Here is a 14,300-nt window from a genome sequence, read left to right on the forward strand (position 1 = left end):
GTATTTTGTACAACATGTGTAGGTTTCAAGCCATATTGTTATAAAGTATATACTAACGTATATTCTTCAATAAACTTGTTATGAGCAAAATGTCGGAATTATTTAATGCATTAATACTTTAAATTGTTAAGAAAACAGATCAGCATAAACCGACATCACAGAATCGAAGCAAGCAGTATGTGAGGTGTACCACAATTGGCCCCAACTGGGATTTTCTCTCGTTTCTTCGTATGGAAAAATGGTGTCTGTATGCAGCAAAATTATCGGCAAATGTAAAATGTTTAAAATGTTTCCTGTAAATGTAAAATGTATGTTGGTAGTCAAGTCAAAATCAGGGTATTTTTTATAATCAAAGTTCTACAGTTCCTAAACAAGCAAACAAAGAGGTATATTATCTTCAGAAAAGTTGTGTATTTTTACTATTTGTACAACTTTGTAATACACAAAAAAGTCATACAACAATTACAAAAAGAGCTAAAATAGAAAAACTGATTTTACAAATCCATATACAATAAATAAGATTTCCCTATCTTCGCTGAAGAGATAGAAGGTTACTGTCTTCTGTAAAATTTCTTGTAATAATATGCTCTAAAACTATGCAGAACACATCAATGTGTTATATTGAAACTGAAGAAAAATAATTTTTTTATTTCACTTTTAGGGGGATTAATCAAATCGATAGAAAATAAACAGCACACACACACACACACACACACACACACACACACACACACACACACACACACACACACACACACACACACACACACACACACACACACACACACACACACACACACACACACACACACACACACACACACACACACACACACACACACACACACACACACACACACACACACACACACACACACACACACACACACACACACACACACACACACACACACACACACACACACACACACACACACACACACACACACACACACACACACACACACACACACACACACACACACACACACACACACACACACACACACACACACACACACACACACACACACACACACACAGGCATTGCTCAATTCGTCGAACCCTATCGATTGGTATACGTGACTCGGCCCTCCGGGCCTTAGATCAACTTCGTGTTTTTCGACCAATTCATAAACCTTTGTTATATAGTATAACAAAGGTAAAAATCGATAATGTTGCCAATTTTTAAAAAAGACGGTAAAATAATGCAATCATCGAGGAATTACGTCCCTTTACGTGGGTACAAAGCTGTTTGAAATTTTATTTGGTGAAGTATTATTGCGAGAGTCCAAAACGTATATCTGTATTTGCTCAGATAATCAAGAACTCGCACTTCTAAACTGTTGCCACGGTGGTCCAGATTTGAAAAAAGGCGGACATTAGCAATTGGGTAAAAAATGCGTAGTTTTTAAAGGGTGGTGTCTTCGGAAAAGTTTATTAATAAATAAAATATAGCGCATCTTTCTGTACTATTAGGGTGACAGTGAATTCACGTATTAGGGTGATTCGAAAAATTCTCCAAAATGTTGCAAAACATACTAAAATAAGCAACTTTGATGAATATAGCAACTATCTACCTTTTACCGATTGCGAAATATAATGATGTATTAAAAAGGAGCACTTAAAAATCAATTATGCTCAATAACTTTGCACACGATTTTTTTATTGCCTTTGAGTGTTCCATCATAGTTATTCAGTACGCTAAAATACACGTTTTCTCTGAAAACTGTGTTACATTTCACAACCGGTAAGAGATAGATAGCTAGAACATTTTGGAGAAATTTTTTTTTGAAATTATTCAAAAAAACCAAAGTTTGTATCACCTCAATAGGTGAATTCATGGTCACCCTAATAGTGTAGAAAGATGCGCCATATTTTATTATTAAACTTCTCCGAAGACACTACCCTTGAAAAAATACGCATTTTTTACCCAATTGCTAATGTCCGCATTTTTTCGAATCTGAACCACCGTGTGATGTGGGATGCATAAAACTGCTGGAGCAACCTTCCTGTCGCATTATGGTCAACCTCTATAGGGTTCCTGGTCATTGCGGAATCAAAGGAAATGAATCCTTTGATCAGTCGGCAAAGAAAGGGCCCAGTTCATAGGATGAATCCTTTTTTGGACTATCTTCCTGTGCCCTCAAAATGGAACATGGGAACTGGGAAAAAATAAAAGTACAGTCTAACTGGAATATTACCTCGAATACCCGGCAATTAAAACGTTTTATAAAGCCAAATACTGTTCAAACATAAAAACTATTAAACTCCCTAAAATCCGAATTTCGGAATTTACGCGGTTGATTGAGTTGATTTACGCGGAACGCATCCTTCGCGTAAAAAGCGACTTGAGTGTACATACAGTTGTTTGATAACAGGACATTATCCTTGTAAACATCACCTAAAATCTGTAGGTAAACTTAAGGGGGCATAGTACTTTTTCAACTTAAAAAAATCGAAATTTTTTTTAATGATTATTTCGAAAGATTAACATTTTGACCATATGTGTTTCAAGTCATTTCAATAAAATCCAAAAATTGACAAAGTTACAGCTATTTGTACCGCGCATGTCTAGAGCGATTACACGGCGAATAAAAAGTTCAACGTCGTTTTTCTCGAAACCAGGTTTTGAAAGTCGGTACCATAAATATCTCAAGAACGGCTCAAGCAATTCTCATGATTCTTTTTTTGTTTTAAAGCCAACAAAATTATCTAGTGTTTGACCCATCCTTTTTTGATATTACTATTTTTGTATTTTTTAGAAATGTTTAAAGTCAATTTTTTCGACCAAAAACCTTACTTTTATGTTTGAATGTCCGCCATTTTGTTATGCGTTCAAATTTTAAAAAAAGGATGGGTCAAACACGAGATAATTTAATATACTTTCATGTCGTTTTGGAATTTTGCAATTCGGATAAGACCCCCAGCGCCGATCCATGGTACCGCAAATCATGTTTTTTTCGAACGATCATATTCAAGGAGCCGTAGGGGAGAGGGGAAGGGGTTCACATATGCAAACAAAATTGTAAATATTAGTATAAAGTGCAATGTTTGGAATGCAAAAAACCCGAATCGATTCGCTTTTTGCGTTATCGAGAATAAAATATTTGAAACTAGGCAAAAAATATGGTGTAAAAAGTACTATGCCCCCTTAATGAAGCTAGCTGTCGCTTTTGTAGTCATGAGATTGAAAGCTCCAAACATTTGTTGTGCGACAGTGTTGCACTACAATAGCTATTCGGTTCGCGCTTATCAACGTCGGTCGATAACCGTTCGAGCCAGCGGTTACATGTAGTGTGAGGATCCACCAAAGTAAATTGATATATACCAGGTATGTGACCATCGAGGGTTGCATTAGTGTGTGTAGAAAGAAGAAGAAATAGTTCTGAAATATGGTGGAACTTGCATGAAAATTAAAACTAAATTAATTGTAATTAATGAATGCAGCTATATTATTCCAGAGAAATATTTGAACATTTACAATGAAATGTAAGGAATATATTTTAAAGTCATTTGCACTTGTAGCCTTCTTTATTATACGTAAAAAATTTGAGAACATGGGTGACTAACTATTTAGATGTGCAATTGAAAAATGAATTAATGTTTCTAATACTTCACGATCAATACGGTATAAGGTTGCTTAAATTAAAACACGTTCCATCCAACATTTTGCTTGCATGATGCTCTTGAATATCTGCCTTTGATGTCTTCTCTTAAAAAATAGTTTTATTCGAATAGATGCTTGTGCTACTGCTTGAAAATCCTTAAGTTGAAGTCACTGTTCCAAGATGATACCTTTTTATCATAAATTTACCCGTCTCAACACTACGTAGAAAACCATAAAAAGTAATCTTAGATTGCTACAAAACGGTCTTAGAAGATAATTAACACTTTAAAAGCTTACCAGAAATCAGACGAAAAATATCGCGTGCGCATAACAATGTTGCTCATGCTGCTTATTGAACAATCATGTCCGAGCATTTTAAAAAAATCTTTTTTGTTTTACTACTTGTAGGAAAGCGATATAACGACATTTCTTTGAGACATCTTGATACCGTTTTGACGAAAAAATTTCCGCTTGTAATTTGGAATGTTGCACTTCATTGTATTCATGAAAATACATACTAGAAATAATGTTCTAAGCATAAACATAAAAACTGTGAAAGAAAAAATAGACAAATCTTGCGTATCCAACGATTTTTTAAAAAATTAACTAATTTTCCATACAAAATGCTCGAAATCTCAGAACTAGTGTAGATGTGTTAGTGCAAAGTGTATATGACAGCTCGCATTGTCATATACCTGGTATATATCAATTTACTTTGAGGATCCACTACGTATTTTCTTTTTTCTTTTCTTTTCAACGACGTATAGCAGTCGGCTTTACTTTTCTGTTGGGGAAGAATAAATGCTTAATGCGAGAAATGTAGATTCAGGCAAACTGAAAATTCTTGATATTAGGCCAAAAATATAGACTTAGCGAAGGTGAAAGTCGAACTCACAGCTCCCAATCTCTAGTTGAGCGTGTTGTTTAACCAATTACACCACTAAGCCGTCTATACTCTGTGGTCTTATATCAAGGTTTTGTTATGACGCTTGCCTGATTCTATCATTCATTCGCACATTTATCCAGCGCGAATATATTTTTGTTGACTGTATTTGTTGCAACCGCACAGATTGATAGACATATAGTTTTTATATTATTTTGCTCTTCGCTCCTGCTCGGGATAGAGTAAAGCATCCAATGCCTTCGAAGGTGTACTTCTCATTGCACCTGTTATTGAGAGAGTGGCTAGCCTTTGAAGTTTTTCCAGCTTTATTTCGGAAGTTTTCTCTTTCGTTTTTAGCCACCAGACCAATGAAGCATAGGTAATCCTGGGTCTGACAATGGCCGAATAGATCCAATGGATCATCTTCGGTTTCAGTCCCAATTGCTTACCAAACGTTCTTTTACATATCCATAGAGCATTTGTTGCTTTGTTTACTGCTTGCTCTAGATGTGTGTTCCAATTGAGTTTTCTATCAAGAAATACTCCAAGATATTTGACAGTCTCTGAAAGTTTTAAAAGTGTTCCTTTCAATCTGATGTTATTTAATGTAAATTTTTTCGTTCTCGTAAATGGTATGATAGTAGTTTTATTGGCATTTATGCTGAAACCCTGCCTATCACAATATGATGAAATCAAATTTAAAGCCATTTGCATTCGGCCAGCGATAATAGAATCAAATTTTCCTCGAACAATTATGACTATATCATCTGCGAAGCCAATTATTTCAAAGCCTAGCGCCGTCAACTTTTGAAGAAGATCATCAACTATTAAAGACCACAATAGAGGTGATATTACGCCTCCTTGTGGGCAACCTTTTACTGCTCTAATGCTTATAGATGAGCTTCCAAGGCTTGCTGATATCTCCCTTTTTGATAACATTTCGCTTCCAGTCGATAATGGATATATCGAAACCACGTTTCGTCATAGCCGTAATCATTGAATTATGAGATGAATTATCAAATGCGCCTTCTATGTCAAGGAAGGCACCTAGTGAAATTTCTCTCGCTTCAAAAGACTTTTCTAGTTTTTTTACAACAGTTTGTACTGCTGTTATTGAGATGTGCCTTCTTGATATGCGAATTGATATTCGCTCAAAGGATCTGTGGCTGAATATGATGATTTTATATGCTCATCAATTATTTTTTCCATTGTTTTTAACACAACGGACGATAAGCTTATCGGCCTGAAGGATTTTGGTGAAGTCTTATCCTTCTTATTAGCCTTCGGAATGAACGTGACCCGTACTTGTCGCCATACTGCTGGTATATGACCTAGTATCAGGCTTGATTGAAAAAGGTTTGTTAGAATAGGTGTTAAAACGCCTTGCCCTTCTGTAGTAGTACAGGAAAAATTCCATCCCTACCCGGTGATTTGAAGGGTTCAAAAGTGTCAATCGCCCATTCAACCTTGCTTCTTGTAAAAAAATTTTTGGCCAAAGTACAAGCATCATTCCTGTTTCTATCTAACCCAGTCATTTCACTCGCTATTTCGTGAATGTCTGTCCTGCTTTCAAGATTTACAGTTCTCAATGCCGGTGCACTTTGGTCTCCGCATGTATTAATGATTGAACAGGGAAAATGTGTTCTCATCATTAACTCTAATGTTTCCTTAGTTGAGTTATGTCGAATAGCAGTTGCTGGAGTATTTTCAAGGTTCTCACATGTGTGCCTCCAGTGAATCCTCTTTGATCTTCGTATTTCCCTATTATAGGCAGTGAGAGTTTGTTTATACTCCTCCCACTGTTGTGTTCTCTTTGCACGGTTAAATAATTTTCGAGTTTTCTTTCTAAATTTCTCCAAAGTTTTGTTCCACCAAGGTACATCTCTATTCGTAGAGCGTTCCTTTGCAGGACAGCTTTCGTGATAAGCTTGTTGGATCAGGTTTGAAAGTTGTTTTGAGTTGTCCTCAAGTTCTTTACATGTCCTTGAGCAGCCTTTCAAGTTCTTGACTCCAGCTTTCAGTTTCAAATTATACTGATCCCAGTTTGTTTTCCTGGGATCTCTTATAATTTCCTTAAGTTGCTAATTAGCTTCGTAATCAAATATGATTTGCTTGTGATCGGACAAAGATTCTTCATTCGATACGTGCCAATTTTTTATTTTATCAGTCATCGTTGGACTGCATAGTGTTAAGTCAAGTACTTCTTGCCTTATTGCGTTTACAAAAGTTGGCTCTTCCTCTTTATTGCATATATCTATATCATTTGATGATATATAGTCTAAAAGGAGTTCACCTCTGTTATTGGTATCTGTCTGGCCCAAACAGTGTGATGGGCGTTTGCATCACATCCAATTACAAGTGCTTTGTTTTGTTTCTTGCAGTAAGAAACCAAATTTACCACTTCTGATGGAGGTAATTCACCTACATCTCCTGGAAAATATGCAGATGCTACGCAAATTTCAGTCGTGCCATGGGTCGTTGGAACCTCCATCATTATTGCTGTGAGATCTTTTGTAATCAATTCTGTAATTGGAAAACTTTTTATGTTTTCACTTACTAAAATGGCAGCTATTGGCGAGAGCTCACCTTCGGCGTAATTCAATTTACACGACTTTGTAGGAATTCCTTGTATCCTACCTTTATAGGTCCAGGGCTGCTGGATCAGTGCTACATCCAGGTTGCTTTCTGTGAATCTTCTACAAAGTACAGCAGTCGCTCCCTTTCCATGGTGAAGATTCACCTGGACAAATTTAACATTTTTTCTTTGTAATTTTATATGATCGTACCACAACGACCGGGCTGTTTTGGGTTTAGTCCTGCACCGTTGACACCACTGGGCCCTGGGATTTGACTGATTATATCAGCATCGCCAGTTTCCTCTTGGGTGTTATCGATGTCAGGGTCACTCCTGAGCGCTGATCCCCCACTTGATTTGTTTTTAATTTTTATTTTAAAAGTTTCACTAATTGTTTCCATCTCAAAGGTCTTAATTTGCTGGGAGAAAGAATCAGCTGTCCCTTACCAGCTTAGAACAGAGGGAGCTGCACGGGTTGCCCTGGTACTATGCAGGCTCCGTTCGACCTTGGGAGACTTAATTAGACCCCTCCAAGCATTCATCCTTACGCACGGGTCGCGATAAACCGAGTATTGGGGTCTAATTAAGTCCTTACAAAATTAGTATCAAAATAAGCGGAAAAGACTGCAGAATCAAAATCTGAAATAAAAAATTTAAGACTTTTTCAAAAAATTTAGTCGTTTATGTCCCCTTAAGCATTAAAATTCGTAATATTTTGATGGGCATCCAACCATCTTGCTATCTCATGATGTCTGAACGTTCCCAACTTCATTTAAAACTTTCAAATTTTGATAAAGTACAGAAAAACTAAAAATTATAAGTGATTCTGCGCTTGGATATAACTTTTTTGCCATCGAAATTAAGCTTTTTGAGTGGTTTAATTCTAAAATGTTACCCATAAGATAAAGTATTTTGATTTAATACCTTTTCAAGTAACGTCTGCATTGAAAAAATAGGTAATCATATACTTTTTTAAATATAAAAGTATTTTTATAAATACTTTAAAAAAATTTATAATGATGGGGTGAAATGGACAACTGCTAGTATGGGTAAGATGGTCAGTGAACATATTATAATAAAATTGTTGATTTTACTTCTTAGTAATATCTCATGCATATAAATGAAAATTTAACCGGCAAATGTGGATTTCAAACTAATTAACAGCAGCCAGGCATGAAATAGATTTTAAAATGCTTGTTCATATTGCCGCTGTCAAACAACTTTCGATTGGCTGCCACTGATGGGAGGGGGGATGCCCTCTTCTCTTTTTGCACGTTACACCACCATATTTAACGTATTCAATTTGTTTATGTTCAAAAATAACAATATGCTCTTGTTGGGGCGATTTAAAATACCTGTTCATCTTAACCCCACACACGTTTCACCCGCAGCACTAAAAAAGTTCACTTTTTCGGACCATTTTTAATATTCAAAATACAGATTGAAGAACATTTTTTGTTAAATATTTCACTAACCGCTTTTGAAAACAATATATTGAACTGAAGTAAACTGTATTTAGGTTTTATAGATCATAATCATCTCTGTATTATATTAGATGTTCTTCTAAACCTGTTCGTCTCACCCACAGTTCCCCAACATTTCTGTCTCAGACTTCAAGCACGCGTAATATATTGCGAAGTTTCCACCAATTTAGAGTCCCACGCGAAAATTATTAGCGTGGTTATTTTCTGCGTTTACCACACATGTTTGCAATTTAGTAATTCGAACCATCAGTTTTTCGTTATTGCCTCCCCACTGCACCCCTCCTTGTTGGACAAGCATATTTTCAAAGTATTCAGTAAGTACAGGATAATTATTATTAAAAACGAAATTGCGTAGGACTCGTAAATTTGCTGCAAGGGATAATATTGATGAGAATTAATATTATGCAACTTAACTAAGCGAATTAATTTTTACTGAGCCCTTGCCTTTTCTATTCGATTAGCAGTATGATTTGGCTTTTAACACGTAAAAACATTTTAATCGATACTTACATAGTTGCGTTGATAAACAGTTTCAAACTGCGCGAACAGCATTTAAAGCAAGCTCAATTTGCACGGCTTTATAACCAAGAAAATTATTTTCGTAGGATAAGAACGTGAAAAATTTGATATTATTCTAGGCTGTCCGATGTTTGAACCACTCGTGCAAAATGTGATTCAAATTTCGGACACTTAAATTTCTCTAATATCTTTAAAATAATGCATTTATCACTGTATTTCAATTTTGTTTTAGTTAACACAGCCCGGACTCGATTATCCGGGTGTTCATTTTTATTTTCAGCCCGGATAATCGAATCACCCGGACAATCGAATCATTATTTTTGGAACAAATTTTTTTTGGTATGTCAAGTTTTTTGACTTTTAGGTATCATGAATGTTTTATTTATTATTGATCTATCTTCCCAAAAGTCATAAAATTCCTCTCTTACGATATTTTCTACTAATGATTTTTTTGGTACAAAATTATTTTTTGTGTGTTATGATTTTCAATAACACACAAATTTCATTTTCAGGTGTTATAAACGATTTTTTTTATTATTGATCAATCTCCCCTAAAGTCATAAGATACCTTTTTGCAATTTTTTTATTAATGATTACGATAATGATGATGATGATGATTTTTTAGTAAAAAAATTGATTTCATTATCACGGGATTTATTTTTGTTTTGTTCGCCGATAAAAAGGATATAAGAAAGGAATTTTGTAGCCTAAGAGAAGTGAAACTATAACATTAAGGTTTAAAATAAATCATCGAAAAAAAAAAAATTTTTTTTCACTCGGATGAGTTTTCACTTTTTTTCAGAGCCTACTCATTCTCAGCAAGGACAGCTTAAGGTGATACGGTACTGAATCCCAACATGGCCGAAAAAATGGCGTCTATGTGAGCATATGGGTGCTATCGATTCGGTCATGTTGCCTTCCGTACCGTTTCACCTTAATCTTACAGCTAATGTTATACCTCCTCGGATAGGAGACATCCTAATAAACACGACAGCACATGATTTTGTGGCAATGTTAATGTGCATTTCATGCTAAAGTGTCCGAAGTTTGAAGTCATCCGAAATTCGAATCAAAACGGTATGTCATTAGTATAATTGGCTTCACTTAGACAACTATATTCCGAAAAAATGAACGAACTATAGAATGCATTTGATCAGTACTGAAATATTTTGTGTTTGGTAAACAACGCTCTCGAAGACTTTCGATGAGTAATCGTGGCATACTCGCCATAAATGAATTGAAAAGTGCAGTACCGGTTTTTCGTTTCGCTTTTGCTGTTGTCGTAAGGGATTCTAATAATTGAGTAAATCCCTCGATGCCGGATGGCAGGTATGCTTCTCTCTATTATATCATTACTCATTGGCCAATATTTTGAACCTGAAGTGAAAGTCGTCGTGTATATTTACATACCTATCTACAATAATAACATTATTGTTTGAACTCTGCATTGAAAAGCAATGCTGTGCATGTGACACAGTTTGTCGACGTATAGGTCTAAACGAACCTGCTAAACAAAGGAGTTCTTTAAAAACTTACAGAATCTGAGTCGTTTGGCATAGCATTCTCTGCGCCGGTTGTGGGCACGTCTTGATTTGCAGCGATTTCAGTGCCAGATGATGGATTTATCGCTGACCTCGTTTTGCTAGTCACAATTAGCTCCTGGGTTTCAGTCGTATCGTCCAATGGAGCAACTTGTTGCTTAGATTGCAACAGAAATTGACTGGATCGTTCCTTGAAAAGTGTGCCGAATTTCTCGAAAAATGGTTCCTTTGCCAAGTACCTGTAAGTGGAAACCAAATTTATTACGTTAGTCAGTTAGCAATGGTATAAAACAATAAATTTTCTTTATTGATTCTATTTAATTTATGTGTATAGATTAATATGTGATTAGCTACGGATTTCATGGCCGTACACGTGATTAATAATGCGTCATGACGTTTACGACTCTGAGAAACATTATAATACGCGTCGTCTGTGTAGTGAATAATTTGATATAACCATGCATTTGTTGCGCAACGAGAAATTCCAGAAACCGAAGCGAGATTTTTCTCTGTTTAAAATGTTATGATGGGGATTCCCATTAGGTATACTTGTATTGTCACGATATTGAAAAATTCACATGGCATGAACATGGAGCTGTACCTAGCTATGCGCGATAATTGCATGTGAAAGCAATCCGGTTTTTCTTAGCAGAACTTATGATGAAACGTCACTAGTTGAAATTTATAGGTGCTACCGGAAGAAATGTTCAACGAATTTCCTAAGGAAGGTATAGTTTCTAGCGTTTCTGAGATGTTTTATTACATAATATAGTTGACGTTTCAATTATTTTTAGCCTAGAATCCCGAGCGTCGTCTGGTATCTATGAATCACTGTACAGCATGAACGTCAAACACAGCTGGACCCTGATATTAACCCATTAACCAGTACATTATTACCAGTTCCGCGTAAAATTATCAATATATGACAATTTTAGTTTACAAAACGATGCTTTGAAATTTGACTATTTTTGACTTTTTGACGAAGAGAAATGAACCTGATTAACAACAGTATTTGACTGTTCGTCAAGGTTTGGGAAATCTTAGAACCTAATTTAAAATTTAAAACGCATAACACCAATCAACTAATTTTTGAAGCTTTTCTAAAATATGATGGTTTGTTAGACCAGTCACATGCATGTTCTAGGCGTATTGACCTTATCCATGTAAGAAAAATAAATCGATTTTTTGGTAATTCATTTAAACTTCCGTTGGCATGAAAAATCTTCCTCGTCCGGAAACCCGGCAATTCCCTACCAGATGAGAGCTATAGATGAATGTCCGAATATCTTTCAAATCACACCACCGCCAGTACGATACAAATGTGTGAACGAAAAATACATTTTTTTTTATTTTCACAGTAAACCAACACTATTCAGAGAGCATTGTTAACGATCGCTAACCGGTTTGTGATGATGTGATCTTTTACAAACTAAAGCTTATATCACTATTTATAGCTGATTCTGGATATCCCGTTTTGTCTACCCTATGTTCCAATATAGTACATTAATTTAGATACCTGTTGCTTGTTGTTGGCTTTGTTTTATTCCACCTGACTCGCATGGCTTCCATCTTTTTGTCCAAGTAGTTTCCAAAATTGCCTTGAGACATTCTGAGCAAAATCATTGCATATATGAATGCAGTGATGCGTAGATGTAAACCTTACTAAACGCATGCATAGACATTTATGCAATAGTAAGCACGAGTTAAGCTGCGCTAACTAGTGTTTTCATTATATATCGCAATCCCACATGTAATCAACAATCAGAACTGATTTTCATTAGACACTCTTCCACATTTTACACTGTATATTTATAAAAAGGGGCTATTTTTATGCCAGAGCGCAAATCTCAATCAACTCGCGTTAATGAGAGCTTGGATGAAACATTACTCGTTTCTTCACTTCGTTAATAAGACCGCACTTTAAGATATTTTTTTTTGTTTTATTACACTAAAGATGCCGTAACGCTTATCACTTTCTTTATTTGATGCACCACCAAAATAGAATTACACTTCGTCCGGCTTCCCAAAGCTTTTGATGGAGGAAATTCAAAACACGTCTCACTCCAACAACTCGAAGCGCACTCGAGCGCGGCTTTCCGTGACGGCTGTTAAACGCATTCTAAATGAAACAGCGTCAATCAAAATTGAGAAAACCAGCTTTACTGTATGCACAGTAGGAGACAAGGTTTGTATGGGACGAAAAAATTTAGCGTTCAAGAAAAATCTTAATAAAATGTTCATTACTTCGAACTTGTTTTGGTTTATTTAACTAAGATAAACATCAACTGAATTTCATCCGAAATGTTTAACATATCGAGTCTGTACAAATTTGTTTTTCTTTCAAATTTCAAAATACACATTAGTAAATTAGTAATTACAATTAGTAATGGTTTAAAATAAGCTAAGTAAATTAAAACTATTATTTAACACTCTCAGTTGGCAGGTGGCAGATCGTAAAAACAATACGATCAAGCTAATGACTATTTTTTCAAGAAAGTATACTCAAAATTAGCTCAAATTTTATTTTTTGAACCAAAAAATTATTCGGAGGAGCAAGTAAGTAAGTAAGCAAGCAAGAAATATTTTTTTTGTAAAGTGAAGGAACGTTTGGTGAAGAGATTGGTAAACTGGATGAAACTGAGAAATTTCGATATGACGTCAAAAATATATTGGGTTGTTTAATGGCAGGGTGGGACTCCAACCCACACACTCTCGGTTAGTACCCGAGTGTTTTATGCAATTAAACTACCGCTGCACCCTTCTATTAGATAGTCTCATATCTAATTCAGTCCCTCCAGTCTTAAGGCGGAACCGAAAGTGGCCTAACGGTATTGTGTTAGTGCGACAAACACTGTACTGTACTTCTCATGTGTTCGTCAAAAACCTAAACGTTTATTTGAATATTGTATCAGTATTGGTAATATATGTCAAATAGCGGAGCTTGCAAACATAAACAGCTGATCCGCAGTCAACCACACTGTTTGTAGTCAGTCGCGAAAAAGGGTTTGTTTTCTTTATCAAGGCATTCCGATTCAATCAAAATTAACAGCAGCAACTGAATAATGCGTAGGATCACTAGGATGTTTAATTAATCCGCTTGCATCGGATTGCGTTTTTGATTCCTGCGTTTGTGTTTTGTTTGTTTACTTCACTCTAAGCTCATCGATGCGGCGAAAGTTGAAAGCTCTTTAAAAGCTCATTGATGTGACGAAAGTTTGATACTGTGTTGCTGCTTTTCCGGAAATCGCTGGTTCAACGAAATATGTGCGCAACCAAATATCTATTAACTAATTCCAGATTATACGTTTAATGAACACTTAATGATCTATATGATCAATTAAATTTATTTTCTATTAGCAATTATGTTTTGCTGAGCGTTTATTGAGACATAGCAGATCGATAAATTGAATTACAAGTTTTAGGAAATTATAACAGCGCTGGAAGCACTGATTACGTGGCGAAAGCGTGCTCTGCCAATACAGATGCATTTTTAAGGCACAAAACAATACATGCTTCGAATGGTAGTGATTTACCCAGCCATCTTTGAGCCACTTTCGGTTTCCCCTTAACCATTCCATACACGCACACATACGCTCCCACGCCGACGGTAATTATTTTTGTATTTTGCTTTTCCTTTGCTTTGTTTTGTATATTTGCTACTATCACTCAGAAGATAAAGCGTTATCAA

General features: G+C 35.7%; 1 protein-coding gene and 1 long non-coding RNA gene across 2 annotated transcripts in view; one reads left to right on the forward strand and one right to left on the reverse strand.

Annotated features, from left to right (window-relative positions):
- LOC128737840 (protein unc-13 homolog 4B-like) overlaps nt 1-12,690 on the reverse strand; it is a 47,052-nt gene extending 34,362 nt beyond the window's left edge. Inside the window, exons 1-2 of the mRNA XM_053832578.1 lie at nt 12,129-12,690; nt 10,608-10,851 (exon numbers count right to left, since the gene is read on the reverse strand). Of these exons, the coding sequence (XP_053688553.1) occupies nt 10,608-10,851; nt 12,129-12,235 (351 nt within the window). The 5' untranslated portion in view covers nt 12,236-12,690. The remainder of the gene's footprint in view (nt 1-10,607; nt 10,852-12,128) is intronic.
- Nucleotides 10,632-11,512, forward strand: LOC128737851 (uncharacterized). Its single transcript, XR_008412053.1, has 3 exons — nt 10,632-10,853; nt 10,947-11,340; nt 11,407-11,512. It is a non-coding gene; the product is annotated as an uncharacterized LOC128737851 (long non-coding RNA).
- Nucleotides 12,691-14,300: the final 1,610 nt, after the last annotated feature.

Source organism: Sabethes cyaneus, chromosome 1 (assembly GCF_943734655.1).
Source record: "Sabethes cyaneus chromosome 1, idSabCyanKW18_F2, whole genome shotgun sequence".
Lineage (NCBI taxonomy): Eukaryota > Metazoa > Arthropoda > Insecta > Diptera > Culicidae > Sabethes > Sabethes cyaneus.